The 19,262-nt window shown below is 38.2% G+C and overlaps 2 protein-coding genes across 5 annotated transcripts in view; both read right to left on the reverse strand.

Annotated features, from left to right (window-relative positions):
• Positions 1-2,894, reverse strand: part of MIA2 (MIA SH3 domain ER export factor 2) — a 54,612-nt gene extending 51,718 nt beyond the window's left edge. The window contains exons 1-2 of one of the 4 annotated variants that reach the window (XM_025173118.2): positions 2,622-2,894; positions 873-1,006 (exon numbers count right to left, since the gene is read on the reverse strand). In XM_025173118.2, coding sequence (XP_025028886.1) covers positions 873-1,006; positions 2,622-2,736 — 249 coding nt within the window. In that variant the 5' untranslated portion in view covers positions 2,737-2,894. The remainder of the gene's footprint in view (positions 1-872; positions 1,007-2,621) is intronic. The other 3 variants (XM_015889808.3, XM_088145349.1, XM_025173119.2) reach the window with 3 other exon arrangements.
• Positions 2,895-6,835: 3,941 nt separating this feature from the next.
• Positions 6,836-16,323, reverse strand: PNN (pinin, desmosome associated protein). Its single transcript, XM_007438094.4, has 9 exons — positions 16,090-16,323; positions 15,532-15,603; positions 14,798-14,866; positions 12,928-13,000; positions 12,744-12,838; positions 10,858-10,933; positions 9,884-10,039; positions 9,670-9,808; positions 6,836-9,118 (listed from the first exon to the last, which is right to left on the reverse strand). Exons 1-9 carry the CDS (start codon positions 16,200-16,202, stop codon positions 7,845-7,847), a joined length of 2,067 nt encoding a protein of 688 aa, XP_007438156.1. The 5' UTR covers positions 16,203-16,323; the 3' UTR covers positions 6,836-7,844.
• Between the last annotated feature and the right edge of the window lie 2,939 nt (positions 16,324-19,262).

Raw genomic sequence — 19,262 nt, forward strand, 5'->3', positions numbered from 1 at the left:
TTGTATCCGGTAGTTACCAGGAGCAGAGGTCAACTCAAAGGAGTCTTTACTCTTTTTTTTTTTCTCCCTGAGGCAAGCAGTAAGAGTATCCCTCCTCCCAAGTCAAGGGACATAGGCCTTCTCCCACTGCCAGGTAATAAAAAAATAGTAATAAATTAAAAAACAAACCTTTTCATGGTAGGGCAGCTGAGTATGAACCACGTGAGGTACAACCTTCATTCTGCCTATAGACAGAGCCTCTTCTGTTTTGAATTGAGCTCAAAATGCTATGATTTTTTTAAAAAAACCTTTCCTTCAGATAATTCACACTTATTTTTTAAGCAGTTGATCACTTATATAGATTTTTGTATGTTTGCTGCCTGAACTGCAAATAACTCCTTGTAACAATATTTTTTAAAAGCATTGCACAAAGGTATATTTTATGTAGGACCTAAAATATCCTGGAATTTCTGTTAGTGAATCTAGAATAAGAAGTATGACTGAAAAAATTATGAACTTTCCAAGTGTTTTCTGAGGCTTTTAAAGTCTTTGAGATGCCTAGGGAGAGAGACCACTTCTCACTCTACCCTACATCAATCTGGTTCTTTTTTCCAATGTTTTTGACTATTGAAGTCAATTGCCCAGGAAATAGAAATATGCAGGAAAACCAAAAATATATTATTGATTAATTTTATAACTTTAAATGAAAAAATATTGATCCATCTAGTCATTTAATATATTCAATCAAATTTGAAAACCCTCCTTCCTGTCTGCAGGTTGGGGCAATTCTCCCTCCCCAACACCCTAACTCTCTTGGAATCCTTAAGTTGTTGTAGTCATATTACAGATAAAATTAGCCATTCTCAAATAAATTATTGCCTATAAATACTTACACTTCCTGCCCACAAATCCTCCCTTTTCCTGGAAAGTTTGAAGTATACCATTATTTCTTCCCCACTTCTGAAGCTCAGGTAGCGGCAATCAGGCCCAGTGTAGTCTTTAATGGCTAATACTCTGCTCATAGATGCTGGGTATACATTTAAAACAGAGGCAAAATTTTAAAGAGTTTTCTCATGATATTTAAGTTTATCAAACACAGAACCAAGCATTTATCCATATAGTCAATACAGTAACTCTTTAAATCAAATGTGTTTTTTCTCAGGATTGGGAAAAGCAGTGGTGGGATCTTGGGAAAAGATACAGCTGCTTTAAGGTGTTGCTTGCATGTGTTCTGAAACACAAACACGCTTCCCTTAGATTCTGAAATGGTACAGAGCCCTAGGATAAAAGTTGTAATCTAGACCAGTGTTTCTCAACCTTGGCAACTTTAAGATGTGTGGAATTCAACTCCCAGAATTCCCCAGCCAGCATGCTGGCTGGGGAATTCTGGGAGTTGAAGTCCACATATCTTAAAGCTGCCAATGTTGAGAAACAATGAGCTAGACAAATATACCTGTTAACTATCAGCATCTGCAATTTCTGTTATCTCTGATCCTCCCGTAATTGTTACACTTGCATTAATATTAAATAACATCCAAAGCCATTTAGTGAATCCATGGCAAAGAATTTCTTAAGCATTAACTTATGTTATATACTTCCTTTTCTTTTATTGTAAAGCTTATGAATGAAATCAGAATTTTAACTAATATGTGCAGGAGATAATTTATTTAAAGATTATGTAATAAGTGACAGATGCTCAATGGTTTAACATTTAATCTTAAATTATCCACTCTCGTCCTGTTACCAGAAGCAAAAAATCATAGTTCATTAGTAAATCTAATTATTCATAGATATTTATTTGTCGATTAGGATGGTGGATATTATTTGAAAATATACTTCACCCTCCCAAAATGATTTTATCACTGATTATAGAAACAGAGCAATTTTGTGCACTTTCTACTTCCAAGTAAGTACAGTTGATTTACTTCTTGCAGACTAAGTAACTTGCATAAAAATGTTGGATGAAATTTTAGTGATGTATTTAGTCTTAATAGTTCTGATTAAAATACTAAAAAAGAAAGCTAGCCAAATAGATCATCCTTATATGCTATATACATTTACCAATAATTAATATTCATAAAATATAATTAAATATTGCATTACTGTATTAATTTCCTGTTAGTAAATACAATGATACAATTAATGCTGCTGTGATCTGAGGTTCTATTTCTAAGCTTTTTTAACAGTTTTTCTACTGAAGTTTACCAATTCAAATCTGTTACACTAATTTTTCAGGCCATGGAACTTGTTAGTGAAAGAAAATTACAGAGCCTGATATCATGAGACAGAGCTCTAGTGATAGAAAATTGGCTGTGCTTGAGTGATTTTTTTTGTCCTTAGTCTTTTGTGGAACCCCATCAAGTTCTTGCAGAACCCTTAGGGTGTCATGGAACACAGTTTGAAAAGGCAGTTACACTATTTGTAGCCTTAGCAAATGACTTTTTAAAAAATCCTCATGTTACAAAATGTTTGATTGCTCTTTCATAAAGTGGACATATTGATAGTACATATCTTTAGAATTTCAAATTAAAGTTTAAACTTTTCAAATTAACTTCCTAAAACTTCAAATGTTTTGGTACAGTTTTGTAGTTATTAGTATGCCGTTGAATAGGATTACTTAAAGCAAAGACTTTTGTACTTACTTTCGCATTCTGGATCACCACACTTTTTCTGTGCTGACAGCACCTTTGTACTCTTGATGTTTGTTAGCAATGAAAGAATTAATAGTATAAGACTGATGTCTAAAATCTTCAACATTTTTAAAAAAATGGTTATTCCTGAAATAATTTTTAAAAATGAGAGTCTTGTTAGTAGAATATCCTATTTTTTCAGTTCCTTTATTTAATTAATAGGCTTTTAAAGATAAATCTTTGTCAATTCATTTTCTTCTGTTCTTTAGACTCTGCTCCCGCAAATGCCCTTTCAGCAGTCTGTTGAGTCAGCTGTCCTGCTTTAATGATTAACAAGATTCAATACACAGATTAAGGTTTTAAGATAAAAGTGATTCTGAAAAGTGATTTAAACTACAGAATCCTGCTTTACCAGTATACTAATCTGAATATGCAAATTGTTTGTGGGCCTTGTACATTATAGGAAGAAATGTTGCCAGTGAGATTGGTGAGAACAAGTGATTTTGTTGGAGTCGTTGCTTGAGTTTTGTAGTTGTTTGAACCCTTTTCGTTCCAACTGTGTGATTGAATTTATATGTTCCATTTTACACTCTGACCCTGGGCAAGTTCACCTGGAAGTTACTCCATGTCTGGTGATTATTTATCTCAGTTAAGCATGCATAGGATTGTAATTTCAATCTAGCACTTGTTTTATTTGGTTGATTTGTTAATTATACAACATCCAAAGACACAAGCATGCATGTGCATGCACGTGCACACAAACCCACCCACACACATGTAGATATATTCAACTGATAGAGGGCAGCCATAATCCCCCTGATTGGAATAAACTATAAAGTCAGTCCATATATTTAAATATTGCAATATGCTAGACATTCTAAAATCAGAGTTATTTTATTTTTCCAATATTTACCTATACCCAGGCTAGTAGAATCCACCAAATACTGCCAGGTTTTTAGACAGAGCATCTGTATTGATCCCCAGGAATTTTTATTTTATTTTATTTAAATTTCTAGGACACTCAGTTTCAAAATGATTCTGGGTGGCTTCATGAGATTAAAAAGCACACACACACACAAATCAATATTATGGAAGGAAAAAACACAGTCATCCAAGGGAACAGAGTAAAAAACATTCTTCCTCATCATTCCTAACCTAACAGTGCAAGCTATGGACACAAATTAAATCTTTAATGTATGATTTTACCAATCTCTGAAAAAACCTTAGATCAAAAGACAACGTAGTGGTATGAACACCACAGATTAAAATATGTATCCCTTTCTCTGCAACTGTTCCAGCGGAGAAAAGAAGCTTTATTTCTTCATGCATGCTAATTTACAGAGAGTGCAATTGATTAAACAGTTCCAGAATATAGTCTCTACTTTGGGCCAAAGATGATGCCACTGGTTTCTGTTTCCATACTTTATTCCAATCTTGGCTATCTTCTGTTGCAAATCTTTTTCCCAGGACATGTTAAGACTAGTTTAGATGTTTGTTCCATAATAATATTGTAAAATTTTGAAAGAAGGCTTTTAGATGGATCTGGAATATTCAGTACCAGTGATTCAAAATTCAAATAGGATTCAGAACTATTTGCTTGGCTTTTATTTTTTGATTAAAGAAAAAAAATCTGCACTGCAAATAATACAGCAAGGAACAATCTAAGGAAGTTTCCCTGAGTAACAAAATCCTGACCTGTTTCTTCATCCTTCCTTCTCATCTGCTTCCTGTTTACTCTTCTCTCAACTGCCTTTCTCCAAGGTTCCATTCTTCTCCTATTTAAATCTGCCCTCTCATCGGTCAACCCAGAAGTTCCAAGTGATATTGCTGTCCTACAGCAGGACATTATAGTAACTGATCCCCCAAATAATGAAAGAAACAAAAAGCTCTGAACATTATATTGAAGTTTCAGGTTCAAACAAGTCTTGCTAGACTAACTTTGATCTCCTTCTTTGATACAGTTAATAGCTTCATAGATCAGGGTAATTTTGTAGATATCATGTATCTGGGCCTCAGCAAAGTCTTCAACTAAGTTTCTCAGGATAGTCTTCTTAAAATGGTAAAATGTAGATCTAAAATCTAAAATACTTTTAGATGGACTTCTAGTTGGCGGAATAACTGCATCCAAAAAGTGCTAGTTAATGACTCCATTTCAGCTTGGAGGGAAGTTCTGAGTGAAGTGCCTCAGGGCACTCCTGGGTCTTCTGCTATTGAACATTTTTATCAATGACTTAGTTCAGGGGTTCTCAAAGTACGGCCCGCCAAGATCATTTATCCGGCCCGCCCGCCTGTTTGGCTGCTGCTGCTGTCAGAAGCGGAAGTGTCGGGGCTGTGTCGGGAGCTGCAGGCGATGCACGAGGGAGATCGCAAAGCCGGACTATTCTACATGACAGGTATGCTGGGTCCAGCGGCTCTCCTCCTCTCCTCATACTCCGCAGGAGGGATCCTCTGTGTGCATAGGAATTCGTTCATGTTTTTTTCAAACTATAGTCCAGCCCCCCCAACATTGAGGGACCGTGAACTGGCCCCCCATTTAAAAAGTTTGAAGACCCCTGACTTAGATGATGGAGTTCAGACAATACTTAGACAATTTGGAGGTGACACAAAGTTCAGAGGAAAGATGCAAAAAGATGTAGAGATAGAATATTTTTAAAAACTTGGATTTGAGCAGTGGGCTGAAATTAATATGATGGTATTTAAGTGATAAATGTAAAGTTCTTTATCTAGGTATAAAAAGTGTAAGGCACAAATATAGGATGGGGAGACCTTGCTTGGCAGTAGAGTAGAACATGTGAAAAAGATCATAAGTTAATTATGTCAGCCCCATTAGGTAGACCAGACCAGGAAATCAACTCCATATGAAGGCTAAAGCTTTTGAGATTGGCTAAGTAACAGTTCCTGCCTATCCATCATCTTCCTCACTCTCTACAAATGAGCCAGCAGTGTGATGCAGCTACTAAAAAGGTACATAGTATCTTGGAATACATTAACAGGAGCATATAGCCCAGATCATGGAAATAACTGCTTCACTCTGCTGTGGTCAGACCTGTACAGTACTGGACACCAGAGTTTAAAAAGCATCATGACAAATTGGAGCAAATTCAGAAGAGAGTTAAAGGATCTGGGTGTTCAGCCTACAGAAGGGACTGAGGTGGGATATAACAGCAGACAGAATAATGGATTTAAATTACTGTACAGGAAAATTTCTGACCAAGTTATAAAAAACTTAAGTATGCCAGAAACAATTACCCAGAGAAGTGGTGGGCTTTCCTGCAATGAATACGTTCAGGTGGAAGCTAGGTGGCCATCTATCAGATATGCTTTGATTTGGATTCTGCAGTGAAGAGGGGTTTGGACTCAGTGGCCCCCTCCAACTTCATTCTGTGAAAAATGAGGGAGCAGGGGTCTTGGTTTGAGTATACTATCATCTCAAAACATTCTAAGGAACGATGGACTCCAAGGAGAATGGCATCTAATATCAACCTCCTTTCACAATCAGATTTGTATGTATTGTGTTTTGGCAAACGGTCATTCAAGTCTTTTTTTTTTTTTTTGAATGGAAGGCTGGCAAAAAATCACAGGTATCTCAATCATCTATTTGTTCCACAAGATCTACACTAGTCAGCTTTCTCAACCTACAATCTATCATTTTTGAAGGACTTTAAAGTTTGGGCACTATTTGGAATTCCACCAAAATGCCCAACTGCTGCTACATTAATATAGGAATGAGGAATAAGACATTTGGCGAGAGGACATGTATTTGCAGGATCCCATGGCTTCTTTCTCTCCCAGCTCCCACCAAAAACCTCCTGCCACACCTCTAAAGCTGACATAATTAGTTCCTTCCCAATGGAATACAGGTAGTTCTCAGTTTAAGAACGAGTTCTGTTCCCAAGGTCTGTCCTTAAGTCGAATGTGTATATAAGCTGGGACAGTATTATTGTATAATACTGTATAAGCAGTATTGTGTAATTAACTCAAACCATTGTATAGTTAACTCGAATTCTGCTATAGTAGGCTCTGTTCTTAACTATGGGTCATTTGTAAACTGAGTGTTCTTAACCTGGGGACTACCTGTGGTTAAAAGGTTAAAAAAAAGTGTGTTTCTTGCTCTTTTAATGGATAAGGCTAATATTTTAATAGTTTGAACTGTTACCAGAATTTCCATACTGACAGATGACTGATAAAGAACTTTTTATTAAATAGTAGAAAGAATACAAGCAATGTATATAAAGCTATCTTTATTTGGACTATTACAGAACAGGCTAACAAATACACTAATTTTATAAAAAGCTTAAAAACAGAACATTACTATTCCACACCAACTATACTGCCATCTATTTGCTTTATTACAAAAAGTCCAAGTTTGAGTCCAGTTTCCCCACTCAACAGGCATTTTTAAACACAACATGTTAGTCCCAAATTAACTATGCAATCCATTTATACTGTTATTTGAAAGTTGTGGGTGGCCAATAATAATCTAGCTTTACAAGGTACACATGGCATTCTTCTACTATACAGCAAAACACAGAAGTGAATGGAAATGCAATTTAAAAAAAAACTACTTTAAGTATTGTTATCCTAGAGAAAGGCAAGGTTTATGTAACTACAAGAATCACAAAACAGAATTTTATGTGTTCAGAGTAATTAGATTTAGCCTGATGTACTTATTTTGCTTTCATACATGGGTAATTATCTTAAGTAACATTAGTAAAAGCTTGAATCAAATTTAAGTGAAAGCAGACACGTGCTTCTTCATGGGATTTGGGAATTCGCTTTCTTTACAATTAAACAGGAAAGGTTAATGGGCAGAATATTAACACTCTGCATGGAGTATGCCAATAAAAGGAGAAAGTTTTCTATGCAAGATGAAGCAGCAACAGGCTCTCACAAACCTCTGTAAAAGACATTTATTTCTACAAAAAGAGACTTATGATACAATTGAATCACACAATTTTAACTATGTATCTTTTAAAATATACAGAAACTCTGAAGTAGAGGATATTTAAAAAGATGAAGGGGTTTCAATTTTTTATTTTACACATCTGCATCTTCACATAATTTGGTAAGTAACCTTTTACAAAATCATGTAAAAAGCACAATTGCCTGGTAAAGAGTCTTCAAAAGATTTTACACAGCATGCAATTAAAGCAGCCTTTTCTTCCTTACATGGACTCTTTTCACTCAAGTAATCTTCTGCTGCAAAAATTAGGCTAGGGAGCCTGGTCTCTTCTGTTAACGCCTTTTGTCTTTCCTGTCTGATTTACGGTCTCTTTCATTCCGTGAAGTCCTTTTGCCTGACCAACTACTTTCTGATATAGACCTTTTTCTGTCCGACCTTGAACTTTTATCCTTTGATCCTTTTGCATCTCTTCTGCTACCTTTTGAAGACTTGTGACTTCTGTCTACTCCTGAATTATCCCTTCGCTTCCGTTCCAAACTCCTTCTATGCTTTCTGTCTCTATTGTGTCCTCGTCCCCTGCTTCGACTTCTGCTCTCACTGCTACTAGAACTACTGCTACTTTCTCGACTGCTAGTTCCACTGCTGCTGCTGCTGCTGGAACTGCTTCGACTACTGCTTGTACCACTGCTAGAACTACTGCCACTGCTACTACTTGTAGAGCTAGTACTACTAGTGCTACTACTAGTACTCCGACTTCGACTCTTACTGGCTTTGTTTCTTGCTCTACCCCTGCTTCTGCTCCTAATTTTGTTTTTAATTTCTACAGTTACTGCCTGGACTTGATCTGCCTGTATTTCAGGCAGCTTTTCAGACACTAAAGATTCTTTGTCTAACTGTGGCGCTTGGTCTTGAGAGGATTCCAAAAGTGGCAAAGGCTGTGGCCAAATCATAGACTCTGACTGAGGCTGGACCTCAGCCTCCGATACTGGAATGGATTCAGGCTCCTTCTCTTCTGCCTCCTCTGGTTCAGCTTCAACTTCTGGCTTGCTGGGTTCCTCTTTTTCCAGGGCAACAATAAGCCCTTCCTGTTCTGCTTGAGCATTACATTCCATTTCTGGTTCAATTTCTGTGCTAATTTCATTTTCTAATGGCTCTGTACAATCTGCCTCATTAATTTCCATCACATCCTGCTCACCATCTACTGGCTGAATACCTTCACCTTCTCCTTTCGCTAGCTCAACGTCCTCACTTTGGTTATCTGTCTGCCTGTCATTCTCTTTAACTTCAGTTCCCTCTTCTACTTTAACCTCCATTTCCTCTTTTTGCTCTTCCTCTTCCTGTTCTATCTCCCCATCACTATGACTAGCACCTACTTCCTTTTCTTCCCTTACCTCTTCCATTTCTATATCATTGCTCTGATTACCTGTCTCCATCTCTTCCACCTGCTGTACCACCTTACCCTCTTCCTGCTCCTTGTTCTGGTCTTCCTTCTTTTCTTCTTTCTGTACCTCCTGGTGTTCTTTTTCCTTCACAGACTGTCGCCTGGGCCTGGCTTCCATTTTGTTAATTTGCTCAGCAAATTCAGTGCGTCTATTTTCAAACAATGCTGGAGAATAAGGGAATGTATAATAAATAGAGATTTGATTCACAGTTTGCATAAATCACTTTATATAACAGTTATCAGAGAAATTATAATCCACGCAGGATGTTGATGAACCCTCTCTAATTCATTATCACATGACCAGCACATTTGGTATTTTGCCGCATCTATTTATCTACCCTACATACAGAAGTACATATTTTAAGCTAAGATGTTATGTACATTAAGGCCAAATTTGCAAGACAGCCAATCAAATTATTTTCTGATCCATGAGAGATCAGTTCTAGATGCAAGTGGATGCAGTCAACAATCTACACATTCTTTCATTTGGATTTTTAACATAGGGAATGGACCAGGAACTCCAGATTGTTCCATGAGAAAGAAGCCAGAGCCCCAGAAGCCACACCACAAGCTAAACAAACCATTTTTATAGCTGCTTATAATTTTCCTCATGTGGAAGTTATGATTATTTGCTTTGGTGTGACATGCACAATCTTACCAAAATTACTACTTTTTACTGTGGCAATACAGAAATAAAAAGATAATCAATAACATACCATTTAACTTTTTTTGGGAATCATCGAACATCTTCTGGGTAGCAGGACACATTCTGCCAGGTATGTAGAACAGATGAGGTTTTGTCTTTGTTCTTATATATTTAATTATTTTGGCATTATGTTCATTCCATTCTTCTTGCTGGAAAAAAATTATGTTTCTTTAGTGACATCCAGAACAGAAACACCACACAACAGCTACTATATTTATACTCACCAACTGAGCAAGTTCAACTTTTTGCTCCAATAGCCGTAGTTCTGTTTGTTTAGCACGTCTTTCCTCAAAGAGTTCTCGTCTTTCATTTTCAACCTGCTTTCTTTCTTCTTCTGCCTGCACTTCAAGTTTCTGCTCAATTTCTTGTCTTCTTTTTTGCTAAGATAGAATGGCTAAAAGTTAATTCAGTAGCAGCATTCTTACTTAAATAAATTACCATAACACACAAACTGAACCAATTCAATTGCTTTAAATCAAATAAAACTAATCATCCCAATATACACTTTTAGTTGGGGTTCTGGCTTAAGATCAATATTCAGAGGTTTCTTTTGATATCATGCTAATGGAGGAGTTCGTGAAATTTATTTTCCTGCTCCATCTTTCCTTTGCTAGCCCTCAGAGTGAACTTTTAAGAAACTATACTGCACAGAGGAACTCCTTGAACCGGGTGAACTATGGCACAGGTGGCTGAGATCAAATAATATTCTCAATAATCAGATGGAGGTACATTCTGTTAGCACAAGCTTGTTCCTCTGGTGAAATGATGCTATTACAACCTATAGGACTTGTTATCTGTCACTTCTAATGACCAGGAGTTGGCTGTTTACACTTCCTGATTTACAGAAATAAAACAGCTCATATGTATTATAGCATGGCAAATACACTATTGGTTTCCCTACTGCTAAAATTAGATTTTGATGACCTCTGTATTTGTAAAGCCGCCTAGAGTCACATATACAGTGAGATGGGCGGCGTATACATTTTATTAATAAATAAAATAAAATAAAAATGAGAAAATGTGCCAAAAACTTTCTGCTTTCTCTGATAATTAAAAATGTCCTTCTGAAAGTCGTAGCTTTTTCAAAGTAGTACATACATATGGCTGGACATGATATGGCCACGAGATGGTGTAATTTTTTTTCTATTATACAGAAATATTATTTTCCTCCACAATTTACTAAGTGTGAAATTAATACCCTCTCAGTAGCAACTGTTGATTCTTGTTTGAACTTCTGAAGAGTACCCATCAACAGGCCAAATATACGCCGATTCCTGACAGAATAGGGGAAGAAAATGTATGATTATACCACAAATGGTGTTTTATTGTGTGTACATATCAGTTTTTAAAAAAATTCCAAGGTCACTTGCAGTTTATTTATTTATTAAATGTATCTCCGCCCATCTCCCCTGATGGGGGACTCTGGGAGGCTCACATAACCCATGAAAACAATAAATATATATACAATCACATAAAACATGAAAACAGTACAAAATGTTACTAAAAGAAAAGCACCCAAGAGGCTGATAGTTTGCAGAGCTGCAGACGACAGGCCTCTAAGGGACTAGCCATCCCCACGCTTGATATCTTCCCTCCCCACCCCAGGCCAAGCGGCAGAGCCAGGTCTTCACATCCCACTGGAAGACCAGGAGTGAGGGGGCCAATCTCACCCCCGGGGGCAAGATATTCCAAAGGGCAGGGGCTATAGCAGAGAAGGCCTGCCTTCTGGACCTCGCTAATTGCAGCTCTTTTACTGAGGGGGTCCAAAGCATGCCCTCTCTGTGTGATCGGGTGGGAGAGGTTATTTTATTAATATTAAAGTTAGTAATACTTATTGTAAACTGCTAGGGCTCTGTGGTTGACTTGGTGGGTTATAAATGTGATTATTAGTAACTAACCAAATAAAATCACTTTTTAAAAATTAGCAATCATTAGACTGAGTTTATACAATATCAAAGGATAACTGGAAAATATTCTGAAGTGTATGTTTAATACATCTTCCTTAACTGAGAACTTCTGGTACTTCTCACCCAGAAACTGGATTGGATCCATGAGATGTTTTTGATCTAGTAGAGCTTTTCTGGGGCTGAAAAGAATATCTTCACTGATTCCCCATTCTTCCTGTAGTGTCCTATTTCCTCCCTAAAAGCTGCTTCTGACAGGTGAATATCACATCCAAGCCCTGCTGCCCAAAACCATATGGAAAATATAGCTGTAAGCTACAAAAAGAAGTAATAAAATGGCTTCTTTCCCTTTCTGCCAGCAGGAGTGCACAGGGCAGTTCTATTTGGTGGAAGACTTGTTTGTAGAATAAAAAGTTCTGGATCCAACTCACTAAGTAAAATACTGCTTTAAATATCTGAGTTAAAGTATTTTTTCATGACATAAATTGATTAGACTGATATTCATTACATGGCATTACTCTCTGGAAATGGTTAAAATGTGGCATCTACTTTTAACTTGTATAAAATACAAGGATCTCACAATATGCTTACTAAAAGATGTATCTAGCTGCCAAATGTTACTCAATAAAATGTCAGATGCTGGTATTCACCTTTACAGCTGGAATGACTCCAAGGCCTAACTATTTGAATGTCTGCTTTTTCCATGATGAACCTATCCATTAAGATCTGTAGAAAAGGCCCTTCTTAAGAGAAGTTAGCAGTAAACATGATAGGGCAAACTCATACCCAATACAGAAGCATATTTATGTTCTACTGGCATTTGGTAAGTTACTTGGTATATTTCCCATTCTTGGTTCAGATCAAGCTAAAATGAAACAAGTAGCAAAAATATCTGTTCCTTGTTAGGTAAATCTCTGATATTTGAAGGGTTGGCTGGGCCCAAATCTCATTTTGGCTTACAAATGACCAGGTATTCTATGGCTATACTTGATGGAAAGGCTGTTATAGGTGATCCAGTAAACAGCAACCTCAGCTGAATTGCTTGGTATAACTCATAGCATAAAATACTGTCAGCATTTCTTACTACTTTATCCTACCTTTCTTCAAAGCTATAGATTGCTTTTGTTTCTTGCTGTTGGAATTGGGAAAATTTAAAGCCATGTGAAAGAACATGCAATACCTTTGTTTTCCTTTTTCATCCATATTTTGATCTTGAATAAGGTCTCGGCGTGTTCGCTCTTTGGAGGTAGCAACAACAGAAGATTGCAACGCTGGCTGCAGGAATAGGTCACAGCTAGGTTAATGGGAATCTTTTTATATTTCTCTATTCTCAAGCCCCCAATAACATTTCAGATATACTTTACTTTTTTAACATCATCATCCTCTGCGTCGCTTTCATGGCGTGATTCTCTCCTTGTCCGATGTTCACCAGCCAATCTAAATTTAATAGAAAGTGTCAGAAGCAACAAATATAACTGAGATAATCAAACTTGTATTCTATACAGAACTCCAGATCTTGGCATTAGCTGAGAGTTTATTTTACTAAATATTTGCATTAGGAAGGAATGTTTTTAAAATAAATTTTGTATACTCAATTCTGACAGACATCTAGCAATGAGGGATGTTGCATTAATATCAGAAAACTAGAAAAATAGTTGTTTTATTTAGAAATTATAACAGACTATGAACTTTAAAGCCTGTTTTTTTCTTGCCTGGACTACAGAATCTCATACAGTGCAAATACTTGCACAAAACAATGTTTGGTTCACATCTAATGAAGCAAACCACAAGCACATATTCTTCCACAGATTTTGATACTGCCGACCATTGTACCCTTCTGAGCTGGTTCCATGGTCTGGGGATCAGAGGCACCATTTTATGGTGGCTTTCTTCCTTTCTCTGGGGCTGGTTCCAGTCGGTTGGTGGGAAGAGATTGTTCCCCAGGCCCCTCCTTTGTGGGGTACTTAGGGTTCAATTCTCTCTCCCTTCCTTTTCAACATTTATATGAAACTGTTGGGTGAAGTCATCTGCTGGTCTGGGGTTCAGTATCATCAGTATGCTGATGATACCCAATTATATCTTTCAACTCTGGGCCAGCCAAGCGAGGTTCTGTCCCAGAGCCTGGAGGCTATGTGAATCTAGATGGGGAACAACCATCTCTGACTCAGTCCTACCAAGACTGAGTAGCTATGGGCATTTGGACTGCCCAGACCTGGATATATTTCAGCACTTCCCCATTCAAGGGTGGTGCACAATTTGGGGGTCTTCCTGGATTCACAGCTCCTGTTTGATAAGCAGGTACCAACTGTGGCCAGGAAGGCCTTTGCACAGCTTGATCTGGTGCACCAGTTGCAACCCTTTCCTAGAGGGATTTTTCAGACAGTCACTCATGTTTTGATCACCTCATGGCTTGACTATTGCAATGCACTCTACATGGGGCTGCCTTTGAAGACCACCCAGAAGCTTCAAGTGGTCCAGAATGCTGCAGTGTGGGCAGTGGTGGGAATACCTTGGTATGCCCAAATAATACCTCTGCGTTGCTTTGCAAGCTGCACTGGTTTCCAGTTTACTTCCGGGTGCAATTCAAGGTGCTGGTTGTTACCTATAAAGCCCTACATGGCATAGGGCCTGGTTACTTGAGGGACCACCTGTCTCCCATATTATCTGCCCAGCTGATCCAATCTGGCAGGGTTGGTGTGCTCCAGGTTCCTTCAGTTAAGCAATGCCATCTATTGGGACCCCAGAAGCATGCCTTCTCTGTAGCTGTCCCTGCCCTCTGGAATGAGGTTCCCCCCAAGATTCAAACAGCCCCTATCCTACTAGTGCTTCAAAGGACTCTAATGACCTGGCTCTTCGCCCAGGCCTTTCGAAAGTGTGACTTTCAAGCCCCCTTTTCTTCTTTTTCTTTGTTCCCATCTGGGTTAGTCATGTTTGCTCTTTTTTGTTTTATGTTGTTTTATTTTTTTTAAACATTTAAAGCTGCCCAGAGTTGCTAGGAGTTGAGCAGCATATAAATTTAATGCTTTTTTTTTACAAGTTTAGTATATGCAAACCTGCCAAATGAAAATAAGCATTGTGTGTAAATTGGTCACTATGGCTTGTTCAATAAACAATATACAGCTTATGCATCTTGGCAGAACAGAATTATCTAAAATGTGGCAAACAAATATACTGAATATAACATAAAAATAATAATTTGATTCTTCAATCTAGGTGTAAATATTCTCTGCTCACCTATTCGTCGCCCCTTCTAGATCCCTCTGTTTGGCTGGGGGTCCTCCTCCGCTATCCGAGAATCCACGCCTAACATAAAACAGCAAATTAGCTTTCTCTAAACAAATGCATATATTCAGGAACATATAATGCTCTATAAATATGTATTCAGCATTTAAAAATAGCCAAGTATCAGTTTCTTCATGAAAGGTGGAACATAAATCCAGTACATGAAGCTGTTATTACTGTTAGCAAGACAATCCAAGAACCATTTTCCTATGTAAAATGAATAAAACGTTTATAGTTGGTAGACAGTAGTCACTACAAAGGCATATATTTAAAGCATTAGGGTTCTAAAGCTATCATACAAAATATTTAACAGCTTTCAAATGATATTTTAAGGTGTAAACATAGTAATTTAAAATTGTCAAATTTTAATTTACAATCAAGAAGTGCTGAACAGCACAATCATTTACATTATTACAAATGATGTTATGCAAGCAATATTAGAACATTCCTTCCATGTGACTCTGTCCCAATTGTGGTATCAAGGTAGTAGTAGACTGTAGCAGCACAATAAGCTTGCATTTCACTGATCCGACCCAAGTCCGACCCAAGCTCAATTAGCCTTAAACATATACCGACGCCTTCATTTGGCATAAATTAGTTAAAGCGGAAGCTAAATTTCCACACAGCCAAAGAGATGCCGGCAGCACTAAACAGTTCGTCCCCCTCGCCGGTCCTCAGGCACTCACCTCAGTAATATGCTTCCGCGCCCCCTACCTCCACCAGGGCCTGTGATGGCCAACAATCTACCTTGAGCGGGCCTGAAAGGAGGAGACACACAATGAAATCGTAATCGCCAGGAGGATGAAGGAAGTACATTAAGGGAACATCCGCCTCTCTGGAGCAACGCTAGGGGCCTCGTGTTTCCAGAGCGCTGCAGCGTTTCCCAGCTCACGCCGACACCATTGGCGGAGGCACCAGCACGTCGCCCTCTAAGCAGAATTCCCCCGTCCTCTCCGGTTGCCTCCACCCGACCCGCTCAGGCCACTTTTTTGGTCTTCCGCTCACCTCCACCCGGGCGCCGGAAAAATCGGTGGAGACGCTTAACAGCGGGCCTCTTCTATGAAAGGAGGCGCCCAGGGCTGCTTAGATCCGAAGTGGGTGCAAACTGCACGCCACCGAGATCCCGGATCGCTTGCCAAAGAAAAGGCGCAAAGGCCGCGCGGTAAGAAGTCAACCGCAAAGCCGCCCCTCAGTAAGCGAGCCTCTTCCAAACCCCAAGCCTTCTTCCCCCGCTACGGCCTTACCGCACATCGTTGGGGTCCCGCCCCGTGAGCTTGCGGATATTCTCGTCGACGTGCTTGAGGCTTTCCTTGGCCTTCTCCAGCTGCTCCTGTAGAGCTCGCACGGCTACCGCCATACCTGCCACCACAACTGCGGCCTAGCCAGCCGGGACCTAGCGGAAAGCACGGTTAGATTAAGGGGGCAGGGAGACAGCCGAGCTTCACGTAACGTGGTTCCTCTAAGACATCCACCAATGATTACTCGACGTTTGGAGTGATACCTTTTTTACCCAAGAGCTATTCGTAACCTCTAGCGAATGGCCGCCCTATGAGTTTGAGTGGCACTGCATTGCTCCAATCAGTGGGCACGTCCTTAACCAATGAAGAACTGACATTAAGGCCGCAACGTTGCTTGCAACCACTTAATCGCTTTGCTTCTGTGTTCCTGCCAATAGCTAAATGTCGGAGAAGAATGACATATTTAAAACCAATCAAATGATAATTACCTCGCAGGACAACCAATCAATGATTGACGGAAGGGTTACTCCTTCCTTTTCCGCTCTAGGACAAGCCCTACTAATCTTCGCGCGCTTCTTTGGCTTTCGGCAAAGCTTAATGGAAAGTGACTCTAAATTTGGGACTGTAAATCTGAAAGCATACACAGCATTAAAATGAGGGTTTTTATTTCTGCATAGAACTTAGGACTGGACTAGGATGGAAAAAAGATAAACGGAATTAAATAGAGCAAACTAGAATGTCAATGACTTGATGTTGCCATCTTTTTATTTATAGTTTGCAGTATTCTTGTGTTTTTATTTTTCTGTTAACACTTTATTTTTTCTATGTGAGCCGCTGTTTTGATGTGGCAGCATAGAGAAGTATAATTACACTTTTTTTTTTTAATGCCTTCAAGTCAGTCTTGACTCCTGGCAAGTGCCTGGACAGGTTCCTATGGTTTTCTTGGCAAGATTTTAGGAGTGGTTTGCACTTGCCTCCTTCCTAGGGCTGAGAGTGACTGGCCCAGGGTCACCTAGCTGGCTTTGTGCTTAAGAAGGGATTAGAACTCAAAGTCTCTTGGTTTCTAGCTGGCTGGCTTAAACTACACCAAAGTGGCTCTCTTAACATAAATACTACTATAAATTTATTCAGCGACATGTCCTGGCCTTATGTCCTGGACTACACACCAGTCAGTAATGAGATTAAAAGGTTTGAATATTGGCCTTTCTTTGACTCCAAAGCTGGAAATATTGGGAGATAGCCAGTGTTCTAGAAATGCTGGAAGAAGGCTATTTCAAATAACGTATCAAGCAAATTGCAGAAATAGTGACTGTGGGAAACTTCACTACTATCAGAGTCAAAGAAAGGCTTTCAGTGGACTTCCATGATATACCAGCATGTCAGAAGATGTCTTTAATAAGATGAGGAACAATTCCATTTAATGCCTTATCCAAACATTTCAATGATTTGTAAGAATTAGTCCAATGACAATGTCTATTAGTCATTGTCTACTAGTAATCTACTAGGCTAGAAAAATTCCACAGAATATTCCCTCTAGGGATAAACTGACATGAGTTCACATCTCTGCAGAGATGCTTAAATTTATGTCTTAGTAAGAGTCTTACTGCAATGAAGAAAAGCAAGAACAATTTGACAAGCAATTGATGTGAGGATCCTTTCACAGAGTTTGTAATCCTAGCTACCATTATTACCCATTACATTATTCATGGACAACTCTTCTAGCAACTAGAAAGCATTAGCAGTTATTGTCTTATGATTAATGCATATATTTCTTTATTAAAGGAAAGTATCATTAGCCTTTAATAATGAACATCACATCTTATAAAATACCCCATCAGCACATTTAAAATTCTAAAGCATTTTACAAACTGTTTTTTACTTCTGAAACATCCTTAGTTGTTTAAATGCCTTGTAGTATGCCACAATTTGCTAATTGCAATAATGCCCTTTTACTTGGGGCACATAATAGTTTGTTCAACATATTATGGTTAAAACAAACACAGTCTAGCCACCAGTATGAACCCAGTGTCTAATTCATGGATAAGAATTATATAGATCTAGAGGTAGACTGTTAAATATCAGTTGATCCACAAAGATTTCTGATCTCTTCTGATTATTTCACAGTAGCAACAACAAAATGACTCTTCTCACTTCTTTAATTATACTACTGAAATTGTAAAAGTTTGAGGTAACCAGAAATGTATTGTGCAAATACAAATGTGTGTCATATTTACATAGTGCTTGGTGAAGGAGGATTGTGCAGATATTAGGAAAAAGATCAGTTTCCTTACAGATATTCAGTGATTCTGTTTATACTTAGTACTGGAAGATCATACATAAGCTCTCAGAAAATTATTCAGACAGATATTTATCTTATATAATAAGTTTAATTTGCATCTTTTAAAAAGTTTTAAATAAGTATCCCAGCAATTATAGTATACTTATCCCTGAAACAATTTAATCAACATAAATACTACATAGTACAGGATTATTTTTAAAAAGCATTTCTATAGGACCCAATATGTAATTAAATATATTTTAAGTTGAAATTCAAAACATTTGGCTGGCTGTCAGAATTCCTCCAGCACCCATGGGTGTGCATAACTGTGGCTATCGGGGCATGGGTATGCCAGAACATCTGTGTTAACATGTGAGATATGTCTGTAAATATGGGCAGCTGTGCTGCCTCAATTGCTACATACAGCTTAATGCAGTTTTTATGAGCAAAAAAGTTCTCAAATTCTGTCTGACATATATATATATATATATATATATGGATTTCAAACTCATGGAATTTGATAGGCTTTAACTTCTAATCAGGTGTATAGAATTTACTGTTAATTTATTAATCATTTATGTTAAATAGTGCAATCTTATATTTCTTCAAAAACCAATGGGCCTTATCGCAGTATTGCAAAATTAAGGCATAATTTTTCAAGGAGGTATACTGATTCCTTTCCATTGCCACTCTTCTCAACAGTAAAATCATGCCTAGAGTCCCATATAGTTACTAACCATTGACCCACTGCACCATGATAAATATATTTCTCTTACGGTTTTTTCTTTTCTGAAGAAAATTACTCATTATTCCGAAATGAACCCAGCGCGTGCTCAGAAAACGTTTTAACGCTACCCCGCGCCTATTATTTACTTAGAAGAGCGCACTACCCGCCGGGGCA

The sequence above is a fragment of the Python bivittatus genome, unplaced genomic scaffold (genome assembly GCF_059951505.1).
Source record: "Python bivittatus isolate LINGU-HERP-01145 unplaced genomic scaffold, Pbiv_v1 ctg000480_np1212, whole genome shotgun sequence".
NCBI lineage: Eukaryota > Metazoa > Chordata > Lepidosauria > Squamata > Pythonidae > Python > Python bivittatus.

Bases quoted from the DNA above. Each gene is read 5' to 3' on its own strand.
- PNN (XM_007438094.4), bottom strand. From the start codon at position 16,202: ATGGCGGTAGCCGTGCGAGCTCTACAGGAGCAGCTGGAGAAGGCCAAG. The intron at 13,001-14,797 runs GTGAGCAGAGAA...TATTAAATTTAG, and splicing joins CTAGAAGGGGCGACGAATAG to ATTGGCTGGTGAACATCGGA. The intron at 9,119-9,669 runs GTATGTTATTGA...CTTATTCTCCAG, and splicing joins TTCCCAAAAAAAGTTAAATG to CATTGTTTGAAAATAGACGC.